At 37.0% G+C, this 18,762-nt stretch overlaps 1 protein-coding gene across 1 annotated transcript in view; it reads right to left on the bottom strand.

The window, feature by feature from the left end:
* Positions 1 to 18,762, bottom strand: part of LOC129353068 (NLR family CARD domain-containing protein 3-like) — a 59,457-nt gene that overhangs the window by 7,099 nt on the left and 33,596 nt on the right. The window contains exons 2-6 of the mRNA XM_055022271.1: positions 14,521 to 14,664; positions 4,206 to 4,284; positions 3,822 to 4,047; positions 1,887 to 3,678; positions 1,029 to 1,202 (exon numbers count right to left, since the gene is read on the bottom strand). Of these exons, the coding sequence (XP_054878246.1) occupies positions 1,029 to 1,202; positions 1,887 to 3,678; positions 3,822 to 4,047; positions 4,206 to 4,284; positions 14,521 to 14,576 (2,327 nt within the window). The 5' untranslated portion in view covers positions 14,577 to 14,664. The remainder of the gene's footprint in view (positions 1 to 1,028; positions 1,203 to 1,886; positions 3,679 to 3,821; positions 4,048 to 4,205; positions 4,285 to 14,520; positions 14,665 to 18,762) is intronic.

The following is an 18,762-nucleotide window of genomic DNA, read 5'->3' as shown; positions in this document are numbered from 1 at the left end:
GCTCAGTTTGAGGATCAGCATCAGAGCTGGTTTGAGGGAAAACAGCAGCTTGAATCAAAAAGAGCAAATCTACAGTTTCATCATTACATGTTTTAACTGTTGGATACAGAGATGGAAAACTGAGCAGAAATAGACAAAAACTGTTTTTTAAACAAGAATCAAATTGTTAAATTAAAGGACTGTAAAAAAAATAATTTTTTGTTTGAGAAAAAAATGACGACAAAAATAATGTGGGAAAAAATAGAATCAAATTGAAACAAATTTGCTCCTAAAACAATCCAAAAACAAGCTAAACATTAAATACAGGGAAATTTAACCCGGTATTTAAATTAAAAAGATCTAAAAACACCAACCTGACACTAAAGGTAACTAAACTCATGGAAAACACACTTTCAGAATCACCACAATTAAAATTACATTCATAAATATCAACATTGAACGAACCTCCAAATATATTTTAAACATTTTGTTGCAATAGGATGGGCCACCAATATGTTACCATCCTCATGTCATCACACAGAACTCACTTAATACAAAGTCCAGACCAGATGATGTTTTTAACAAAGAGGTTTTATTAAACTCGATCTGGACCCAAAGTGGTTCTGGCAGTCTTGGTAAAATAAAAGAGACGAACAAATAAGGCAGCAGTTGGTCATCAGATTCAGGCTGTGGGGCTCAAACTGATTCTAATGTAACATTCATAATAGTTATCTCTTCTTTAATTTCTAATTTTTTATCATTCTTTCGACTGCTATACTTAAATTCAAGTTAAAAAACAGCTTATTGATCCCAAAAGGAAATAGAAATCTTCTTCTGACTCATATTAATTCAAAATTTTCAAAGGGTTATTTTAGATATTAATGACTGTTGAGCTTAAAAGATTAATTGTGGTTTGTATGCCTGGTTACCCATTTCATTGTAAGACATCTATTATTATTTTATTCTACTATTGAAAAAAATATTTGCATCATAACTGATATAATGTGATGGACAGAAATCTGGTTTCACCAGGATTGAGAACATTTTACCTGAGAGTTTCCAGGTTGCAGTTTGGACTCTTCAGTCCAGCAGAGAGAAGCTTCACTCCTGAATCCTGCAGGTTGTTGTTACTCAGGTCCAGTTCTCTGAGACTGGAGGACTGGGAGCTGAGAACTGAGGACAGAGCTTCACAGCTTCTCTCTGAGAGGTTACAGCCACTCAGTCTGAGGAGACAGGGAGGAAAATATGTCATTAAACAATTCTACAAAATTTAATTTTTTTCCAATCAACAATGTTTTTCTTAGACAAAGAAGGAACTATCTTATTCTAAATCACAAAGCTCTGGATTTAAGAGAAATGTGAGCACTTTTGAGAGCCACTGAATGAAGCCAAATCCTATTCATCTACTGGATGGATGGCAATCTTCTGAGTAGGAGCTTATAAATACTAATCTGAAACCAGTTTGTTGATTTGGGAAATTAAGTTTTTTATGCCTGAAAAAAATTACAGATATGATGACTTGTAACACACATGTCAACACACACCAACTGATTGGTCTTGACCAATCAGTTGGTGTGAAATGATTCATTTTATAGTTGGACCCTTAACATTAAAGGACAGAACTACAGGCAACAAGGAGGTTGGAAAGACAATTATAAAATTACACAATTATCTATATTAATTCGATTTCAATTTTTAACATAAAGATGAATTTTTCTGCTTTATTATTCAACATTTTGTCCAGCTGCTGAAGGAAATGTGTTTCTCTTTTGCTCATCCACCCACAGTAGGATGCTTTGAAGAGACAATGCACCATTATATTAACTGAAACATGAATGAATATTATAATATAATGTGATATAAATCATCATTAGCGGATTTCTATCAGTAACAATGTGTGTCCTTACAGAGTTTTGTTGGAGGCTTTAACCACTGGCAGCAGCCTCAGTAGAACCTCCTCTGAAGCAGAGTATTTCTTCAGGTCAAACACATCCAGATCTTTTCCTGATGACACTAAGATGAAACCCAGAGCTGACCAATGAGCAGGAGACAGTTTATCTGTGGAGAGACTTCCTGAACTCAGAGACTGTTGGATCTCCTCCACTAGAGAACGATCATTCAGTTCATTCAGACAGTGGAACAGATTGATGCTTTTCTCTCCAGACACATTCTCACTGATCATCTCCTTGATGTACTCAACTGTTTCCTGATTGGTCTGTGATCTACTTCCTGTGTGTGTCAGTAGACCTTGAAGAAGTCTCTGGTTGGTCTGCAGTGAAAGTCCCAGCAGGAAGCGGAGGAACAAGTCCAGGTGTCCATTTGGACTCTGTAAGGCCTGGTCAACAGCTCTCTGATGGAGAACACTTATATTTGAGTTGTTGAAAAACTTAGAGAGAAAAGCTGGTGGATTTTCTTCCATCAGGTTGACCCCAGAGTTGATGAAGGTCAGATGAACATGAAGAGCAGCCAGAAACTCCTGAACACTCAGATGGACGAAGCAGAACACCTTGTCCTGGTGCAGACCTCTCTCCTCTTTAAAGATCTGTGTGAACACTCCTGAGTACACAGAGGCTGCTCTGATATCGATGCCACACTCTGTCAGGTCTGATTCATAGAAGATCAGGTTTCCCTTCTGCAGCTGATCAAAAGCCAGTTTTCCCAGAGACTTTATCATCTTCCTGCTCTCTGGACTCCAGTGTGGATCTGTTTCAGCTCCTCCATCATACTTGACCTTTTTCACTTTGGTCTGAACCACCAGGAAGTGAATGTATATCTCAGTCAGGGTTCTGGGCAGCTCTCCTCCCTCTCTGGTCTCCAACACATCCTCCAGAACTGTAGCAGTGATCCAGCAGAAGACTGGGATGTGGCACATGATGTGGAGGCTTCGTGATGTCTTCATGTGGGAGATGATCCTGCTGGCCTGTTTCTCATCTCTGAATCTCTTCCTGAAGTACTCCTCCTTCTGAGGGTCATTGAACCCTCTGACCTCTGTCCCTATGCCAACACACTGAGGAGGGATCTGATTGGCTGCTGCAGGTCGTGTGGTTATCCAGAGGAGAGCAGAGGGAAGCAGTTTCCCCCTGATGAGGTTTGTCAGCAGAACATCCACTGAGGTGGACTCTGTAGCATCAGTCAGGATCTCCTTGTTGTGGAAGTCCAGTGGAAGTCGACTCTCATCCAAGCCATCAAAGATGAACAGAACCTGGAAGTGTTCAAAGCTGCAGATTTCTTTGGTTTCACTAAAGAAATAATGAACAAGTTCCACCAAGCTGAACTTTTTCTCTTTCAGCACATTCAGCTCTCTGAAGGTGAATGGAAATATGAACTGGATGTTCTGGTGGGCTTTGTCTTCAGCCCAGTCCAGAGTGAACTTCTGTGTTAGGACTGTTTTCCCAATGCCAGCCACTCCCTTTGTCATCACTGTTCTGATTGGTTGATCTCTTCCAGGTGGGACTTTAAAGATGTCTTCTTGTCTGATTGTTGTTTCTGGTCTGTGTGGTTTCCTGGATGCTGTTTCAATCTGTCTGACCTCATGTTCATCATTGACCTCTCCAGTCCCTCCCTCTGTGATGTAGAGCTCTGTGTAAATCTGGTTCAGAAGGGTTGGACTTCCTGCTTTCATAGTCCCCTTTAACAGAGACTGGAACTTCTTCTTCAGACCAAATTTAAGTTGATGTTGACAAACTGCAGCAAAATGTCCTGAATTAACACAAAAACTAAAATCAGTAACTAAATAAAATTATCCTCTGAAGATAATTTGAAAAAACGTGATTCCGTCTCTTCAGACATCAGTAAATGTCTGATTTATACATCAGTTCAAATCTTTGTAGAAATCCTCTTACTGCTCTGCAGACGGTCAGCCAGCTCCTCCTGCTTCATCATCCTCAGGAAGTTCAGTGTGATCTTCATCACTGCCTCTCTGCTGCTCCTCCTCTGCTCTTCATCCTCACCTCCCAACACCTCATCATTACTCTGACTCTCTGAGCATTCTGGGTCATCTGGTCTCAGACCCTTCTGGATCTTCTTCAGCTCGTTCTTCACAAAAGTGAAAATGTTTTCCTCAAGCAGCTGGAACAGAGTAATAAATAAAGGAAACATCAGACTGAAATTTTGAAGTCCAATACCAGATGGATATTGGACAGACTGACAGTCCTCTGGTCTACAAAGTCCAGCATGGAGATGACAGTGAGCAGAACTCATGAAAAAGTAGTTGTACATTTACAGACCATAAATATGGAGTCCATCTGTGTTTGATGCTGCTGGACAGATGAACCACTGGGAACCTCTGAGCTCTGCTGGTCCACTCTGTGGAGGAACCAGGAACAATTAGGAGGTCAGAAAATATTCATCCAGCAGTTTTCACAGAGGAAATCACCAAGAGTTTCACATTAAAATTCTTAAAGCATAAAACAGAGCATCACATGAACACAGTTCAAATAAGTTAGAAAGAGGAAAATGAACAACAAGGAAGAAGACCAGTAACACCAGAATCACCCTGTAGACATTTGAAAATGTTGGTGCTGAACTACAACTTCATTTCACGCTGTCAGCAGATCTGATGCTGGGGGAGACAGAGTCCCACAGCTTATGGACAGTAAAAGTGAAGGCTCTGTCTGGGGATGTAGTAATACTATAATATCATGATACGATATGATATACAATATTCTGATCACAATACAATATGTATCACATTTGGCAAGCGATACGATTCAATCCACTTTTTTGATTTTCTGAAAGGTTTTAGAAGGACAGTGATTTTAGTGACATTTTGTGTTCCATAGCCTTGGATTTAATTAACTGAAAACTGATTAAAGCACCAACTACACAATACCTGACTCTGATAGGACAAAGCCTAACAGTCTACAGGTGGATAAAATGAATCAAAGATACAGTGAGAAAATTGGTTTCTATCATTTAGTTTATGTGGATTTGACATAAAACTCAAAGTTTCAACAGTGATCCAGCTGAGTGGGGAGATTATCAGCCTCTGTAGACTCTCAATATGCAAATGACTGACATTTGGAAAAATATGGTTTACTTATGTTATTATAGCTCTGGTTTTACTTGGCCTACTAAGACAATTTAAAAACTGGTGTGTAGTTTAAAATGTGCATGTTAAGCACAAATTGAAAGTGAGACTGGATGAGGTGGAGTCTTGCTGCTATGCCGTCACAAACCAGACATGTAAAAAGACGGTATAAGCCTACGGACCCCTATGGTTTAATATATTGATACTCGCAAATGAAAAATTGATACCTTCCGAGAGTGGGAAAATAAATCAATAAATATCGTACAATTGATATAATTATAGTGCCCTAGTTCTGTCCACACAGGTCTTCAGGACAGTGTAGGACATCCATCAGGTTCTGATGACTAGATCTGAGGTGATGTGGACATGGAGGAGGTCTGAGATATTTGGGTGTGTCCATGTGGATCCTCTACTGGATCCTATAGAGAGGATTTAAAATGGATCCTGTAGATCCCTTGAAGCCAGTGAGCTCACATTACATCTGTCCACACAGAGACAATCTGAAGCTTGTCAAGAGAAGTGGAGTTTTGATGACTTTACTGACACCTTCAGGACAACTGAGGATGAAGAATCTGCATCTTCACATCCCAGCATCCCAGATGAACCTCTTCTTCTCTCCAGGGAACGAGGACGCAGACCTGCAGGAGGGTGATGGATCCCCAGCATGGGAAAGGTCTGACCTCGAAGAGGGGGTGTCAAGAAAAATCTGAGATCATCCCACTTCCCCATGCTGGAGATTTTAGTTAACAGTAACAACAAATAAAGTTACCTTTAAAATAAGTCACACCAATCACATCTAGATCCAACAGTAGACCCAGACTGCAATAAAATAATTCTGGTTGTGTGTGTTGTTTTGTCTCCTGCAAACTTAGCTTTCATTATACTTATTTTTTCTATCTAATCATAAGAAATCATAGTCAGAGAGAGAGATGAGACAGGAAGAGCAGGTTTCCAGGAAAAAGAGGAAGTAAGTTTCGAGCTTGCAGCTGTATAAAAATAGCTGAGACCAGTCCTCGTTTAAAAGCATAAAGTTTCAAAGGATAAAATCTAAACATTTTGAGTAATTAGATAAGATTTAAAGTAAAGTACTTATATTAATATTGGTTTATTTATAACGATACTTACTTACACTTGTTGGAAAACATACAAGTAAAACAAGTAACTGTAACTTTGGTATCAAATAATAAAAAAGTAATAAGTTGTGGTTATCATAAAATTATAAATTAATGCTAAATTAAAGAAACTAAAAGGTTTATGAATGTGATTTTAACATTGAACTTGAAATGGTGTAAAACATGTAACTGCTATTAAAGATCACTGATGATGTGTTGGAGGTAGATAGTAGGTGAAAGGTTAGGGGTAGAATGGGGACTAACGGAAAAGCAGAGATGTCCAAGACCTTATTAGGAGATAGCTTGTTGAACAACTTACATGTGTCAGAGACATGGGAGGAACATTGAGCAACTCTGAGACATTAGCCAAGACATCAGGACAAAAGACAGTGATGGATATGAGTTTATCTGTCCAAACAAGTTACCCAATAAAGCAAGCACAGCAACAGTGTTAGCCAATGAAAATGCACCGAAAGAGGGTATAAACCCTATATAAGGGGAGAGCAAAAGAGGAATCTTTGGTTGGATCCTCCAGGCAGCTTTGAGTCAAGACCGAGATGGACAAAGAACTCTGCAGCTGAAGAAGAGCCAGGGCCACAGAGCCGAAGACTGTCCTGCGCACGGGGACCAACCCATCAGCCCCCAACATGTGGCTTCAAATCGGACTTCTCTCATCGGCTGGGTTCAGACCCCAAGGCAAAGATGAAGATCAAGACAAAGACAAAGACCCAAGTCCTGTGTGACCTCACCATCCATGCAGAGATGACAGCTCATCAGACCAACAGAGATCCCTTCTTTCGTCAATCAACCTCCTCCGCCTGCTGCAACACCTTCTTCATCATCGATCCAGTTCTGGGGTTCGAGACACCAAACTCCGTCCGTCTCTCTAAAGGTTCCCTTTTTAGTTCTTAGTATCAGCGTTAGGGAAAGACAGGCTAGATAAATGATTTTACTTATTTGATTATTTCTGCTACTTCATTAAGCTGTACTGACCCTTGCAAAATTGCTTTACTAATAAAATATTTAGCATAAAGAAAATCTAAAAGATGTTGTGGACATTCAATTAATAAGTCACCTCAAAGTTCTTTGATGGTAGTAAAATAGCTGTGATGTTTGATTCTGGGGAAGAAAACTAGGTAATGTTTTATAGGTTGCTTTAGCCCAAATTTAAAACAACATCCTTGGGACTCGCCCGAGTCACTAAAACCAACCTGATTCAGTAACAAGTGCAAGTTCCAAAAAAGAGAAGGAGCGACCGTTAACAGATGTGCTCTGTGGAACTAGTTGGCTGTATGCTGCTCAGTCTGGCTAATTCACAGGGGGAAGAAGGGTGGGACATCTGGATGTAGGCCGTTAGTAGTCAGGCGAATCCTTTCTCGAAACCAGCTTAAACAGAGTTTACTTCAGTTCTGGATAGGGTAGATCCCAGCAGATTTAGGAAACTCAATTTACCCGTTAGATGGAGAGCTGGTAGCACATCTCCCCTCTCAGAAGAGGAAGTAGTGACTGAGAGAGTAGAGAGTGAAGGAGAGTGTAGCGGCAACAACAAGCTCCATGAAGTAATATCTGGATGTGAGCAGTGAACCAGGTGATCCAAGTCATTGTAAAGATTTAATGTTCCTGCTGATCCCATTAAGAACCAGCAGAACCTCTGATGGTCCACATCAGCTCAGTTTGGTTGAGTTCCAGCAGATCTCACCAACCACATCATGAAGCTTTCCTTCCCTGCTGAACTGCTCTCACAATGCACACAGGAACCAAGTCCTGATGGACCAGAATGGCTTTACCAGGTATTTCCCAGTGGAAATGTGATCCACTGTTAGTCTGACATGGAGCCAGGAAGCAACAGAACATCATCATCAGCATCCAGAGATAAAGATATGAAGGTGTTTTCATGAGAACAGAGCAGCTGATTTCTGTAGATAATGGATCAAACCTCTGGAAATATAACTGGAAACATCTGAAACTTTTTGGAAGGAAAGTGGTTATTTGTTCTTGGTTTCTAAAGAAATGTAGTTTCTTATTTCCAGAACTTTATACATCAGACTGAGGAGACTGACTAAAATTTGTAACCATATACCTTGAAATGAATTTAGGAACATATTAGTTTCTGATGCAACAAAGCTGTTCACAAAGATCATAAACTGTGTGCACAATTATTATGCTATGCAAGTTGTAGATTTAAGGATTAATTTTATTGTTGAACAACTTCTCTTGGTCAATCCAAAATGTTAACAACCTCTCAAACTTGAATATCTAAGAAAGTAAATGGGACAACAATATCTATGTGAGCACGATTATTTAGGGTGCACCCTAACGATATATTAGGGTGCAGAATTTTTATGAAACTGAATTAAAACGGAAAATGTTCCCATCTAACTTGTTTATTGTCAACTAAACAGGTTAATTGTTAAAGATCAACTTTCTGTACAGCAGCAAACACAGCCTCCCAGATACTGTTCATAGATATGAACTGTTTTCCTTCAGTAAATCTCTTAATGGGGTTTAGATGGTGAGGAAGGGGCCACTTCACTGTTCTTTCATATTTAAGTGTTTTATTGGCTCTTGAGATAGAGGAGTACTTCGATGCATGCCATGGAGCATTGTCCTACAAATTATGATCTTCTTGAAAGATGCAGGCCTTTTCCTTTTTCTTCAGTAGGTTTAGGGGTTATAAAACTTAATGGTTTTTCACATATTCTTACCACACATTTCAAGCAAGAGCTGGGAGATATAAAACATTAGAGGGAAGCATGTGCACTAAATATGTTAAAAGAATCTGTCTAAAACACGATCTACCAGCACTAGCATGGCTAATATAATAAACAAGGCACTACGCAGCGGTGCACAACCATTTTTTTTTCTTTTTAGAAATGTATGACAAGTGCCGCCTCTCATTAGGAAGGTAACAGCGGTTACTGCTGAGCGGTAAAATGTAAATACCTGCAAAACTCCTCCACGGTGTAACTCTAAAGCCGTTGATGTGTTTTGGATCAAGCAGGAACCAACATGTCAGTTTAACCAATGAACAGCGTCGGGCATCAAGCTGCCTTCAGGGACAGTCGGAAATTACAGTTTTCCTGGCAAATCTTTGCCAATCTCATAAGTATTATATTTTAAAATGACCATTTCCAGTGGGGTGGCAGTAGGGGTGGCAAGGGCTCTGTTGGGGGTGGCAAGTGCCACCCCAGCCACCCCTCTGGCTCCGCCACTGCATCTTCAACCTTAAAAGGTCCAACTAGCTAATTTTTAATATTACCTGCAGCAACAGATATTGAAACCAGCCTAAGTTTGCCAGTCAGGTGGCAGGACTGGTCTGATATTTTGTAAGAGCAAAGCAAATGATCACTATTTACCTGTTTTGCTTAATACTTCTTAACATGTTGAATATTTTTCTAGAAAAACATGATTCTTTAAAAGAAGAGTCCTTAACATAAATGACAAGGTATTGTAGAATAACTTTGTCATCTTGAGCTTAAATGAATTCAGCTTTGATATAAAGAATAGTAAAATGTTTTGAGAAAAAATTAAAACAAAACTTCTATCTTTGCCCATCATAGAGCGATGAGCAGCTAGTGGCTGATTGGATGGTCGATGCTGAAAGCCATGAATCTTTGATTCATCCAGCCGACATTTGAGACAAAACCTGCAGCAACATTTGCTACTTTCTACATGTTCAACCTAAAATATTATGAGGAGGCAGCAAAGACTTTGGAGCGTATTCAACAGTAAAACTACTCCTATGATTTTATTTGAAATCGTTTTACAATAAATAGGAACATTTTTAGGAGCTACAAGCAAGTTATAGTTAAAAGTTGACCAGTATGGAGATGGGTTCTCTTAATATTATCCAAAAACTAAGACTGTCTAATATTAGCACTATTTCCCAGAGATTACCGATAAAGTTCATGGTGTGGTGAATCTAAATTTACAGTAAAATACTGGCAGCTACAGATGCCAGTAATTTACTCTTTGTTTAGTTTTATCACTGCCAGTATCTTACTGTAAATTTACAGGATTATTTTTATTTATTCATTCATCTTTCGTCTTTAATGGTACCAAAGGCCTGGATTTGCTGTCATTTTCTGTAACATTTTTCAAACCTTAAGTTTGTAAAACAAACAAAAAGGAAGATTAATTAAACTCCATTTAAGACACTAGAAACTGTAATTTTTAATTTTTTTTGTAACATTCTTTTTGCAATCATGACTAATTCTTGACATTGAAGGCCAATATATCTGAGTTTGTAAATAATTCAACGAGGAAAAGTTCTTGCATTACTTTTTGTATTTGGTCTGTACATTTTTAAGTAAAAAATCTTTCCAACAGCATGCTATGTCATCCCTTTTTTGTGATGGAACGTAATGATTATGCATATTAAAAGTTTACCAATTTTAGCACTTTTATTATGACTATTGTACTGTAAAACTAAAGCTGTGTAATAGTAAAACTTTTTCTCAGAGATTACTGATAGTGTAAAATACTGGCAGCTACAGATGCCAGTAATTTACTCTTTATTTAGTTTCATCACTGTATTTACTATAACAGTAAATTAAGTTAAAATTTTATTACAGTGTTAAACATGTAATTTAACAGCAAATTACTGGCAGCTAAATTCACTACAATATACATTTTTTACAGTATTTATACTGTTTTACCTTAAAAGTAACATACTGTAAATATGGTACAGATAACTTTACAGTGAAATGCTGCCACCTGTAGTTGCCAGTATCTTACTGAAAATGTACAGGATTATTACTTAAGCCCAGTTGACACCACACGATTTTAGAAAAGTCGGCCGATTCTGAAAACGTGAGAGAGAGAACACACACTAGCCGATCTAAAATCGTAGGTGTAACGGGTTCGATCGTAGAGTGTGAGGTTTCACTCGGAGACATTCTAATTCCAGATACAAAATCACTTCAAATTAAAATTCTACACTACCACAGCTGAATTTAGAGTAAACAAACAAACATGGACAACGACGTTGAAGTAGTAACTTTAGTTTGCGGACTTATTTTAACCCAAAAAAGATGTAACCAAAAATCAAAGCTTTGGATTAAGAACTGGAGATACCGTGAGCAAGGATTATATTTGTTGCATCGCAACATGGAGGTGAGGGTTTTTTCTTTTTTTCATAAAAAATACTGTTTTTAATGTTTTCGGTTTCGTCATTTCATTAATCGTTTACTATGATTTTATAATTTTTTGCTGTGTTTATGTTGTTGTAGAATATATGCATTTAAAACTGAATAACTGAAACATCAGAGCAGCTTAAAGTAGAAGAAAGCATTTCCTGCATATTCGTTTTTAGAAAATCAAATGGGAGTTCTCCTTTTCCCCCCAACTGACCGCGAAAGCTTAACGTAGCCTATTCCAGCTCCTTTAATTGAAACTTATTATATTGTTTAAAATTGTTTTATGACTGCAGAATAAAATCAAATGCACCATTTCAACCAAAGATTGGACTGCTTCTCAACCAGATGTACTCTGTGCAATAATTTTATTATTATCTTTCATTAAAAAAAAAAAAAACCAAAAATGATCCAATAGCATGCTGCTCTGAATAAGGATAAAGTTTTACTTATGGTTTTATGAAATCTAATTAAGCACATTTTATTCACCGTAGCATTGTAAGTGGTCCCGACGTTCCACCGACTGGACCCGATCAGTCATAACACACTACAGGATGATCGGTTACGATTGTCGGAAGAGACAATCTTAGAACTCAGAACGTTCTAAGATTGTCTTGAGGGCAAAATATATATAATATATTATATATATATATATAACTGCAGGTATTAAGAATGGAAACCAGATCTGAATGAATCTTTGTGTGAATTTTTCTGTCAGCTTTTCAAAGATTTATTTACATTTTATTAAAGTTTGGTTGATTTTAACTTGCTGATCTCTAACATCACTAACCTGGTGGAAGATGTGTCGACGTCTTTAACTAGACATGTTACCATAAGCATTGATGTAAGACATGGAAATAAAATAACCTGATATTCAGTCTAATGTTCTTAAGACAACAGAACCCAACAGAACCTGGTATCATCACATGATCACATTAACAGATATAAACTGAAGTTACAGCAGTAGAAACATCTCACCTCTCTGATGGTGGAGATCCAGGAGATTTAAAGAAATCCCAGCTTCCTTTGACATGTCGCTCTTAAAGGACACACAGCTGGGGTTCTGGTTCTGGTTCTGGTTTGAGTCTCTGATGGATCCTGACAGAAACATGATGATTAAAACTGAATCAGCAAAGAGGAGCAGCAGCAGCTTCATCACCACGTCTGTTCTGGCCTGATATAGTGAATATGAAATAATTCTGTTTCAAATCATTTAAGGTCTAATTAATATTTTATTATGCATCTCCATGGTAACCTCTCCTGCATCTTAAAAAGTAAGAACCATTTTGATTGTTTGAATAATAAATACAGAATCCTATGTCATGTTGCCATAAACAGGATTTATAATGTAAACTATTTACTGGTTTCATGTGTTACTGCAGCCATGTTTATTTTTATTTATTCATTCATCTTTGTCTGTAGTAATACCAAAAGGCCTGGATATGTCGTCATTTTCAAATCATTATTTTTGAAACCTTAAGATTGTAAAAAAATGAAAAATTAATAAACTCCATTTAAGACACTAGAAACTGTAATTAGTTATGGTGTCACAATCATGACTAATTCTTGACACTGAAGGTTCATGTATGTGAGTTTGTAACCAATTCCCTGAGACCTGGAAAGGTGCTCACAATATTTTTCATATAAATGTTTGTACATTACAGTGCATTTAAATAAAAAATCTTTCCTACAGAATGTTATTTCTTCCTTATTATACGTGTAACTTAATGATTTTGCATTTTAAAACTGCACAAATTTTAGCACTTTAATTGTAACTATTCTATTTCAAAACTAAACTTTAATATTAAGACTTTTTCCCAGAGATTATTGATAAAGTGCATCAAGTGATGAAACTAAACCGACAGCAAATTTCTGGCATTTAATTCACCAGAATTTTACCATTTTTTACATTATTGATACTGTTTTTACCTTAGAAGCAAAATACTGTCAGAATAAAATAACTTTACAGTAAAATGCTGCCAGGATCTTACTGTAAATTTACAGGATTGTTAATTTGACTGAACCTGATGTTCTAATGATTCCCATCAGAACCGGTCCAATCCTCCAACATGTTCCTGATCATTGATCCTCCTGAATAATGTGCAGCTTTGTTAAAATTTAAAATTATTAAAATTCAAATTAATAATGGATAAAATAGATACGACAGTTTTATTTTTAAAAGTAGTTTATGCAAATCAGAACAAAATACAATGAAATGTTTGTGGTTCAAAGGTCATGTCAACATCATAATTTTGTCCTGATTGAGGTTTTTATTGTTCTTTATATATATTTTAGAGTTTGTAGCAGAAAAGTTAGTTGATTCTAGTTAAATATTGTTTCCTGTTATTTATCAGCAGTAATTGTTTAGTTATGGTGTCAATAACTGGCCAGTAGGGGGCAGTGTTGCTGCCTGAATGATGGTTTCATTGATTAGAGAGAAAAATCAGGTCAGATTTAGAGATTTCTGTTCACTAGATGGACTTTTAGAAGTTCTGGGTGGAGAATGTGGATTTAAATGGACCCGTTTCAATCTGAAGGTCTTTCATTAGTTTTTGCTTCACCAATGATCCCACTGGACTTTATTTATTGATACTGATGTTAACATGAAGACTGTGGGATTATATTTTAGTAGTTTTATTACAATATGTTTAATCAGCAGGTATTGAAGCTCAGATGAATTAACTGAGTTTGATCTTCTATAATAACATCATGGTTCTGCTGCTGGTCAAATATTTTGTGCACATGAACGTTTCTGTCCTGGTCATGTTGACAGAACCAGGCTTGGTCTGCAGCTGCAGCAGCAAAATCTCAGAAATAACAACTTCTTATTAGGCAGGACTGATAACCAAAACTGTTCAAAGTAACTCAGATCATTAGTTATGTGAGCAGCGTTAATATTCCAGAAGGTTTTAGTGCAGCTTAAAGTGGCTTTATTCTATATAACTGCAGGTATTAAGAATGGAAACCAGATCTGAATGAATCTTTGTGTGAATTTTTCTGTCAGCTTTTCAAAGATTTATTTACATTTTATTAAAGTTTGGTTGATTTTAACTTGCTGATCTCTCACATCACTAACCTGGTGGAAGATGTGTCGACGTCTTTAACTAGACATGTTACCATAAGCATTGATGTAAGACATGGAAATAAAATAACCTGATATTCAGTCTAATGTTCTTAAGACAACAGAACCCAACAGAACCTGGTATCATCACATGATCACAATAACAGAGATAAACTGAAGTTACAGCAGGTAGAATCATCTCACCTCTCTGATGGTGGAGATCCAGGAGATTTAAAGAAAATCCCAGCTTCCTTTGACATGTCGCTCTTAAAGGAGACACAGCTGGGTTCTGGTTCTGGTTCTGGTTCTGGTTCTGGTTCTGGTTCTGGTTTGAGTCTCTGATGGATCCTGACAGAAACATGATGATTAAAACTTAATCAGCAAAGAGGAGCAGCAGCAGCTTCATCACCACGTCTGTTCTGGCCTGATATAGTGAACGCTGTGTGAAAAGGGCTGTGGACAGTTAGAGATGGTGACCTCACCTCTGACCTTTGCTCTGCCTCTCATCTTCCCCACACAGAGTGGTTTTAGAGGGAGGGACTCCCTCCTCTCTGTCCTCACTGATCCATGCTGCTGAATCCACATCAGCTCACACACACTTTCTAGCTTCACCTGCAGAGGAACACACATCATTCATCTGCACATCAACTCTGATCATCCTTTACATCATTAGTGCTGGAAAAGATCAGCTGCTCCTCCTCTGATTGGCTCTTCTTCTCTGCTTCATATCAGTGTCAGGTGAATGCAGTCAGACAGCAGAGAGGCAGAGGAAGCTGCCATCAGCTGCTGCACTTCTACTATCAGTCCACTAGATGGAGACATGGAGCAACATTTACATTCACTGATTCAACCTGAACAACAGGAAGTATTTTAGTTAATTATTAATCTCTAAAAGTGGATTATGTGCTTCACCAAATATTAACTATTTAATAATCTGACTGAATTTAACACATTTTATTAATAATATTTTCCTTTGAAGCTGTTTAACTTTAATAGTGAAAACCAGAATTTGAATCCAGGAAATAAAAACATAAAACAGTTTGTTCAGAGAAGATCATTCAGCTCTTCATCAATTTGTTTGATTCCACTTTATCATTAATCTAATAATCCCTTAGATTAACCTTCAAACAGCAGAGATTAACTTTGGGTTCTAGTCAATAGTTTTCTGTTCACCGAACATCAGAGAGAAAATAAGAAACAAACATTAAAGTTCAAGTAGAACAAAGAAAACTTACAGTTTGTTCAAATGATCCAAACAGCTGAAGAAGAAAATCTGAACAACAAACTGTGACCCAACAGAACCGCAGTTGAACCAGACTGGTACCACAACTGAGTTTAAACTGAAAGTTTTAAGAAGAGAAAATGAACCCAAACTGGTTTAACTGGTCAGACTGGAAGTCACAGCAATGTTTACCTGCTAACTTCTGTAAAGATGAATTCTTCTCATAACTCCATGTTTGAACACAAAGACTCTGTTGCTGTTATTTTAGTGATCCAGGTTCTGTTCAGCTCTAATGGAAACAGAATTTGTCTTAACTTGGAACCAACTGGAATCTTCAATGGTGGGAAATTTATCTTCCCTCTTGAGGTGAAACTACACCTGCATGATGTCTTTATTAAACCCAGATTAAGTTTTTAAATGATCCAAACATGTCAGTGATTATATAAAGTGATCAGAACCAGAACCAGTTCTGAGGTTTCATTCATCAGGATGTGAATAAAACATCATTTGTTCCTCTGCAGATCTTTAAATGAGCTCAATGCATCAACATCACAGATTACACTGAGTTATTATTAATTGACCTGAATCAGAACCAAAGTGCTGAAGCATTGAGTAAAAAACTAAGTCCAACATTTCTGCTTCCACAGCAGGTCAAAGGTCAACAGAGAAACTGCTGGTCAGATTTAAATCTGTACGTTAATTACTTTCATCCCTTTGACACTAAATACAAATTAGTTTATAGTTTAATGCAATTATGGCAAAACAAACAAACTTCAAAACAAAAATAAGAAACAAGAATCTATTAAAAATATAAACTAACAGAAAATAATCTGAAAATGAAACAAAGGAACAAAACTCGACTGTATCCTTAATATCACAACACGACTGCTGCTGAAACCACACAGAAAAGTACCGTCGCCTAGCAACCTCTCAGCCAATAGAATCCAAGTGTTACATTGGATTTTATAACATTGGATTATAGATTATAGACGGGTTAGAAGGAAACTCATTGTGTGTCTGATGAATCTGTCTAGATAGAGATTCTGTCTATTCTAACAATATAGGAACAATCTAGATAGATGTTAGAAAACCCATAAAGCTGATAAAATCAACATCTATTCTTTTGATAGAATCCTGTGACTCTTTAAAGTTTAACTAACCTCTGAAATCTAAACCAACTCATTGCAAATATTCTGTTCCAAGATGGATCAGAAAATGATTCACAGGCAGGAAGAGAGTTTTGCAAAGATTTGATCCAAAGAGAGAAAAGTTTTGATCATAAGAAAAAAGGTTTGAGAAAAAACAGTGAATATTTGACAGAAATCAGAAGATTTAAGTTCAAGCATTAAAAGATTTTAGAGGAAAGACACAACTTCCTGCTTTTAAACTGATAATTATGGCAGAAATATTCCTCCATAGCCTGGAACAGAATGTCCCTGAGTCATAACATTCAGACTGGATGAACCGGTCGCTGGTTTTGCTTTTATTTCCTTGTTTTCTTCTTTCTCCTCAGCTGTCATGTCAGGTGAACAGCCAGTAGGTGGCGCTAGAGTCACCTGATCTGTTTCCAAGCAGTCAGAGTGTAGAAGTTGAGAGCTGGAGAAGTTTCAGGGTTTCAACCTGGATCAGCAGAACCTCCTCAGCTGGTCCTGGTTTTAACCAGAGACTGTCCTCACTCTGCTCACCACACTAACATCATGATCAATGATTATATAGGAGCTTTAGGAATAATCTACATTAGAACAATGTGTGGTTTCAGCTGCAGTAGTGTGGTGATGTTAAGGATTATAGTTTAGTTTAGTTTTATGTTCATATTCTGACTGTATTCATAATCAGACCAGTTACTGCAGCAGGAATCAACCAGCTGCTCTTTCTTGGACTCATTTCTCCTCTAATGATGTTTCATTCATAACATCCATGAAAACACAAGACTAAAAACATAATAAAAGATTAGCACAAAGAAAACCAATCAAGTGTTGGTAGCAGCATCATCATCATGAACCATCATGAAACATTTTCATCAGAACTTCTCTCCTTCCTCATGAAGATTTGATCAACCTGCCTCTGATTCTACAGCAAACCTTCTGCTGCTCTGAAAGAACAAACTACAAACCAGGTGAGTTTCACATAATCAGTTATTCAACATTTATAACACCTGGACTTTGAACTCTTGTGGTTTATGTCGGGTAAAAGTCCAGTTCTGTTGTGTCTCTGTTCAGGTTTGGCATTAGTCTGGTTCTCCTGTGGTTCTGTTGGGTCTCAGTTTTTCAGATTTTCTTCTTCAACTCTTTGGATCATTTGAACAAACTATAAATTTCTTTATTTTCTACTTGAAGTTTGTCCACAGAAACTTTCTGATTTCTTTCTGTTCTCCGATGTTTGGAGAAAATGTTCACTTCTAAATTCAGCTCACAGATTTTTCTCCCTGCTGTTGGAAAGTTAATCTACAGGATTATTAAATTATTGATAAAGTGAAGAAAAAACATGATGAACAGATAATGTTCCTTTATTTTATTCTCTAAACAAACTGCTTCATGATTTTATTTTCATAAATCAAACACCAGTCTCAACCAGTAACGTCAAACTCTACATTTTCTTGCTGCTTCGTTTCAAAATAAAATATTCTTAAAATGTCTTTGATTCAGTCAGATTATTAAATAGTTAACATTTGATGGAACAGATAATCACATGTAGAGTTTAATAATTAACTAAATACTTCTTGTGTTCAGGTTGATTCAATGAACGTAAATGTTGCTCCATGTCTCCATCTAGTGGTCTGATAGTAGAAGTGCAGCAGCTGATGCCTCTGCTGTCTGATCAATCCAGGCTCCAGAAATGTTCAGCAGGGGGCATTGGGGACAGACTGAACTAGCTTTTACTTTAATAAAAACATAAATAGTACAAGTATAAATATTTATGGAACATTTCAAATAAAACAACCAAGTTTAAAAACACAAAATAAGGATATAAACAGTGACATGTTTAATGTTGAATAATTATGCTGAAATTTGCATAAACAGCTCAGATGTTACAGAAATCTAAGGTTTCTAATTTCTTGAATCTATTTCTTTGAATGCAACATCAATCTACTCAAATAAGAGAAGAAATAATATTCCTAAAAAGAATAAAACATTACAGTAAAACTATTCTTAGCAGTATCTTTTTTCCCAAAACGTTACTCACGTTCATGTAACCAATACACCCACTTTGAACATAGATAACAG

The sequence above is a fragment of the Poeciliopsis prolifica genome, unplaced genomic scaffold (assembly GCF_027474105.1).
Source record: "Poeciliopsis prolifica strain line A6 unplaced genomic scaffold, Auburn_PproV2 SCAFFOLD083, whole genome shotgun sequence".
Lineage (NCBI taxonomy): Eukaryota > Metazoa > Chordata > Actinopteri > Cyprinodontiformes > Poeciliidae > Poeciliopsis > Poeciliopsis prolifica.
The sequence above is the reverse complement of the archived record's forward strand: the minus strand, read 5'-3'. Positions and strand labels throughout refer to the sequence as shown.